The sequence below is a fragment of the Xenopus tropicalis genome, chromosome 4 (genome assembly GCF_000004195.4).
Source record: "Xenopus tropicalis strain Nigerian chromosome 4, UCB_Xtro_10.0, whole genome shotgun sequence".
NCBI lineage: Eukaryota > Metazoa > Chordata > Amphibia > Anura > Pipidae > Xenopus > Xenopus tropicalis.
Genome location: NC_030680.2, coordinates 48,920,300 through 48,926,495, shown reverse-complemented (window position 1 = coordinate 48,926,495; position 6,196 = coordinate 48,920,300). Strand labels below are relative to the sequence as shown.

The 6,196-nt window shown below is 40.6% G+C and overlaps 1 protein-coding gene across 1 annotated transcript; it reads right to left on the bottom strand.

Moving 5' to 3' along the window:
* Positions 1–215: 215 nt before the first annotated feature.
* tmem170a (transmembrane protein 170A) lies at positions 216–2,987 on the bottom strand. Its single transcript, NM_001113923.1, is given in 3 exon segments — positions 216–983; positions 1,714–1,884; positions 2,608–2,987. Coding segments are annotated over 3 exon segments (429 nt in total). The 5' UTR covers positions 2,735–2,987; the 3' UTR covers positions 216–852.
* Between the last annotated feature and the right edge of the window lie 3,209 nt (positions 2,988–6,196).

Genomic DNA, 6,196 nt, shown 5'->3' with positions numbered 1-6,196 from the left:
GAAAAAAATTAAAATTTTCTAAACAGAACTATTAAACAGCCATTACTGGTTATTTCCATGATTGTGACTGTTGACTTATAAACATAAACATAGTAAATAATAATGCATAGTACATTTTAACATGTGGTACAGGTAATAAAAATGTACTTGTAAAGAAATGCATAGTCAAAGTGTGATATGAAATATAGTATTTCACAGATCTTTTTAAACCCCTATTTTACAGCTCTGCACCAACACTCTGTGTTATAAAATATACAAAAGTTACCTATCCATTAACATTCAGTTTCAAAAAGTGTGAATTGAAATATATTTAGCAGCAGACCATCAGAAAGCCAGAAATAAAAAATGGCAACATAAAAAAAAATATATAAAAAATTTCCATGAACCACAAGGTAGGATTTCATTTTTTTCTTCTGAAAAAAAAAAAATGGAATTTTTAAAATCTATTAAAAAAAAGCAAGGGCTCAGAAACATAGCGAGGACAAAGATCCTGAAGCATAACATTTTGTAGTAAACATATCCTCATGAAGGCTGCAGTGCAATGCAACATTGGTAAGCCATACAATAGTTCCCTATGTACAGAAACAGCTGTAAAAACTTTAAGAGGATGTTTGTATTATGACCTAAATTCTAATTTGGATTATGTATGCAAGAATGTTACAGAATCAATATTACCCCCAAAAATGCATGGAAATTTCAAGTCTCCACTGTGCATTACATTTCAGCTGATCCAAAGAAGGCAGGTCATTCTTTCATGCCAAAGTATTAAAGGCTTTGCTGTCCTTACGTTGAGCAAGGCTGTCGTGTATGGTCCCCATGACAAATGTCTGGTCCAAACAACAGAACATTATGTTATAAAGTTGCTAAAATCCTCAAAAATGAAACGATGAGAACACAGAAAGTCTGACCAACACCTAGTACCAGAGCTTCGAAAGGGATCATCTCTTTGCCAGCAGCTTTGTATACTCCAGCTATGGCAGCACCTATGCAGAAAACACAAATTACACTTAAGCAATGCCTCTTTTTTTCCCCATTACATTTATTATGTTCAACGTGGAGATTAAAATCAAACTCTCAAATGCACATTAATCAGCCAAGAAAATTGCTACCTAGTACTGCTGACAAATACATTACTCTTAGTTTATTAAAACTGATAGCAATGTGTCAGAGCCACTTACATAAAGGTTAAAATGTGTATAGTCATAAAGGTACCAAAATAGCAATAACAGCCAGATTGACAGAAAAAAATAATGGTTTGACAAATATTGGCTGACTGTCGGATTATCCAGCTGTTTGGTTTAAGAACAGTATATGGGTTACCCACACAAAAATGGTCAAACTGCACTGATCCACTTGTTTAGCTTACAGTTATATTAAAGAAACATTAAACAAAGTTTTGATTCAATATGCCAAATAGAACAAACTGCCTGACCACAGTGCTCCAGGTATGGCAAGCTTCAGCATTCAGAAATGTATCCATGTTGTAGGGATGCATTAAATCCAGAACTTTGAGGTTCACCAAATCCTGAACAGAATATTTAGCTGAATACCGAAACAAGTTTGAATAAAATGTCACAAAACCTTTAGGGATCAGGTCCGTTGAACACCAAGAATTTGTGAAAAAAAATGGGCAAGAATCCTGGATTTAGTAAATCCCTATCTTGTTTTCTCCCGTAAATGTGAAAAGAAGCCCTGCTTTCCTCATTTACTTACTTGTTAAAATTCCTGCTGATATTGGTCCCAAAATTCCCATTAGCAGGATTCCTACGGACATAAAGCGCCCATACTTGTGGTGTCTGAGAGTGAACAGGGCTAGCAATCCAGCAGGTATATGGAAAAAAAGAGAAGAGACGAGGGCCCATAGGAAAACTCCATACCACATTTCTGAAAAGCACATGGTCATAGTTAGTATGGTCTTGCAATTAAAGGGTTAAAGTTATATTAGCAATACTTAAATGTACAATGAATTAAAAAATAAACAGGAATTATAGGTTATTCTTTTTATCATTCAGGGCAATTAAACACCATCAAACTTTAACTAATGGCGCCTCTGCACAGCCCCTCATTTACAACAAAATGACGGATTTAAAATTGCCCTGTTCCTCTGAAATTGCTTGCTAAAACATGAACTGCAATGTGAGGTTTGGGGCTTGGTCACCTTTAATATACAGAGGTTGGTAGCAGACTACAGCAAATGCACTGTAAGGCTGGACCACTGCTCTACATTTCGCTGGAAGGTACAGGAGAAGGTTTTAGAAGTTGCCAGTTATATGCTGTTTAAAATAACACTGGCCAAATTGATGCAAAATCTCCATTAATTGCCCAAATATTTTCAGCCACGAATCTCTTGTCTATGCCTATAGTTTCTGAAGCTCGTAAATATAACCCTGATAATAATTCTGTTCACAAAGTGTAATGTATTTTTTTATTTTAATAAATGAGAAGCATGTGGTGTACACTTCAGTGTGTATACAGGGGAAGAACAGCATGAGCATATATATATAGAAAAACTCCTACGCTGTAGAAATGTAAAACAGCAACAGAACTGGTATGGGTCTATTAAAAAATAGATAATGCCTAAAATGTTACGCACAAGATTCAGCTTACCAGGAAAGGAGCATAATGTGGCCCTCTGACAATCAGTCACATTGCCGACCCGCGGCACTAATCGGAGACTTAGAATTTGCTGCAAAAGCCCGGGTTCTCCGCCCAACCCTCCTCCGCCGCCTTCCATATTTCCGCCATCCAACGCCCCAAGACTTGTATACAATCTCAGGCCATACCATCCAACAGTACCAATTTTCTTAAAAACCCACAATTCTTGATCACTCTTTAAACGTCCTGCAACACTATTAGCTACACTATTTTGCTGTAGCTCTTTAACTAGTATCTGACCTCCAACCCCGACGTCACAACTCTCATTTCGCGATAAGGTGGCATCAAGACTACACGTACATGAGCGCAGTGACGTAACACGTAGCTGCCTTGGGGGAGTGGCGAGCAAGTGTGAATTAAAGTCATAATCCTCTATAAACACACGGTACTCTATGGTGGACATAGGAAGCTGTAAATGGCCAGATCTTTAAATATCTTACCTTTGCTCGCAACTTTTACTTTTTTCAGGGAAGAGGCTTTTTTAGTGGTGGGTGGCAGCCTCAGCTAACTATTTTTGCTTTGCTTGTATTCTTAATAGTTTATCAGAAGTAATTTATCATATTGTGTTCTCTTCTAATTGTGTCAGGGAAGACAAAGCAAAAGCGTCATTACTCTCCTGTCAATTTTTAACCAAACTTACGATACTGTTTTTTGCTCTGCATAAAGTTCTGACTTGTGTCAGGGAACAAAAAATATACATTTTGTCCCTGTTTAAATTACAGGGAGTAAAAATAATGCATGTTTTTTTTTTTTGCTCTGAGGGCTCCATTGATTTTTGTAAGCGAGGGTCGGGTTTTTCACAATGAAGGGTAATTGCACAAGGGAAGAGTTGTCGTCGGTGCTTAAATTTTGTCAGGAAACTTTGGGAAACAAAATGATTCACTTTATCTAGAAAGAAAGCATTCATGGGAGATTTTGTTGCCCAGATTTAACCCCCCAAATGACATCTCCCAATGTGCTATCACCCTTATGGACAAAGGATAATTTAGAAGACAATTGGAGAGTTTTTAGGTTTTTTTTATGGTTCCAGTATTTTTGTGCAAACAAGGGACAGATTTTTCACAAGGGAGAGAACAAGGAATAATTTTTTTTTACTAAACTGGTAAAGACTTTTATTATTCACTCTATTAGGCTTGTCCTCCTGGACTAACCTCACAATTCTTTGACAACCTTTCTGCTTGGCTTTCTTATTTCCTTTCCTCTAATTCCCCATCCATTGTACATTATCTTGCATTTACAAAATTATGCTTAATCCCCAGCTCCACTAACTCCTCTCTCCCCCACTCTGACAACAATCTGCTCACATTTCAACTCTCGCTCTACACCCTCTGCTGTCCCCCAAACATGTATATACTGAGACCTGCAATCCCTAGACACGTCGCATCACTCTTCTTCTTTTGGCTCTCCTCACTCTAACATCCTAACTGTCTCTTGTTCTAATCAGGCTACCTCTGTCTACTACAGCACACTTACCATTGCCCTTAATGTGCTTGCTCCTGCCAAGACAAAACGCATTAGGACCAACCCTGGCATACTGCTCATACCAAAGCCCTCCAAAAACATTCATGTACATTTGAGCGCCGCTGGTGCAAATCCAGGTCAGAATCAGATTTCTGCAGCTACAGTTCTGCTCTGCTTTCCTATAATTATACCCTCCGCCAAGCTAAACAAACCTACTTTACTGCACTCATTAACTCCCTCTCTAAAAAACCTGCACAGCATTTCTCTACCTTTAACTCTCTGCTGCCCCCTCCCTCACCCCCTCTTTGTGCTTCAGTCACTGCTCAAGTTATTGCCGAGCACTTTAAAAACAAAATTGACACTATCAGAAGTGACATTGCACAACTTAATCCCACTAACCATTCACCTCCCTCCCTACATGCTACCCGGTCTCTTTATGGCTCCTCCTCCTGACGGAAGAGGAAGTCTCAAAACTTTTAGCTTCCTCCCACCTTACTATCTGCCCACTTTGATTCCATTCCTTCCAAACTTCTACGCAATGCCAACCCCTGTCTTATCAAAGCCTTAACTCATCTATTCAATCACACTCTCTACTGGAATCTTTCCCTCCCAACTAAAACATGCACTTGTAACCCCTATTCTGAAAAAACCCTCTTTTGATCCCTCCAATCTTAGTAACCTCCAACCTATCTCTCTGCTCCCATTCATCTCTAAACTATTCGAGCGCCTAGTTTACAACTGACTGACGCTATTCCTCTCTGACAATAACCTGCTGGATCCCCTACAGTCTGGTTTTAAACAACAACACTCCACAGAAACTGCTCTAACCCGACTAACTAGTGACCTCTTATCAGCTAAAGCCAGAAACCACTACTCACTACTAATACTTCTTGATCTCTCAGTTGCTTTTGACACTGTGGATCACCCTCTTCTCTTCCCTCCACTCTCTTGGCCTTCGTGACATTGCCTTGTCCTGGTTTTCATCTTACCTCTCAGATCAATCTTTCAGTGTCTCTTATAATTGAACATCATCTTCTCCCTTGCCTCTCTCCGTTGGAGTTCCTCAATGTTCTGTCCTGGGCCCTTTACTATTTTCTCTCTATACTTTCTCTTTTGGCCAACTAATCAATTCTTTTGGCTTTCAGTACCACCTCTATGCTGATCTTTCCTCTTCTAATCTCAACCCAGTGCTCCTCGTGTCTCTTTCTGCCTGTCCGCTATCTCTACTTGAATGTCTCAATGTTACCTTAAATTAAACATCTCTAAGACAGAATTGGTTCTCTTTCCCCCATCCAACACCCACATTGTTCCCGAGGTATGTATCAGTTAACAATTCCAACATCACCCCATCTTCCCAGGCCAGCCCTGACTAAACTACCCTGCCCCCTCACTAAACTAACATCCCCCCTCCCATGTCCCCAGCTACACTACCTTGCCCCCTCCCCCTGTCTGCATTAACTACTCCATTCCACGCCCCCCTCACTACACTACCTTGCCCCCACCCCCGGTCTGCAATAACTACTCCCTCCCACTTAACTAACCTGCCCTGTGTCCCCCCACCCTCCTCATCACTACCCCAGACCTCCTCCCCCTCCCAAGGGTCTGATGCCCTTTCCCTCCAAGCCCTCCGTCTAAGGTCCCTACTTCTCCCCTCCCCATGGGGCTCAGGACTTGTCTGAGTGGCAACCCCCAGCTCTGCCTCCTCTTGGCCCCAGTCAGACAAGTCCTGGGTCCCCCCACCCGAATCCACCCCCTCACCATCCTCCCACCACTCCACCCCCCTCATCCCTTCTGACCATGCAAACTTGGTTTTGGGAGCCATAAAAAAAATACCTCCTTCGCTATCCAAAATGCAAGTGAGAAAAAAGAGTACCAATGCTCTTAAAGGAGACATATCATATAAAAATTAAGAATGTACCAGTAAATTTTTATATGATATGTCCACGACACCTGTGCTGCACCCCAGGCGTAAGTAACATCTCTTGCACTTGCACCCCCTGGTGTCATCAGTGAAACATTACAAAAAGCAGAGTGCTTAGTGCCAACCAGTGGCAGTTGTAAGAGTTTCTTTATAGACATA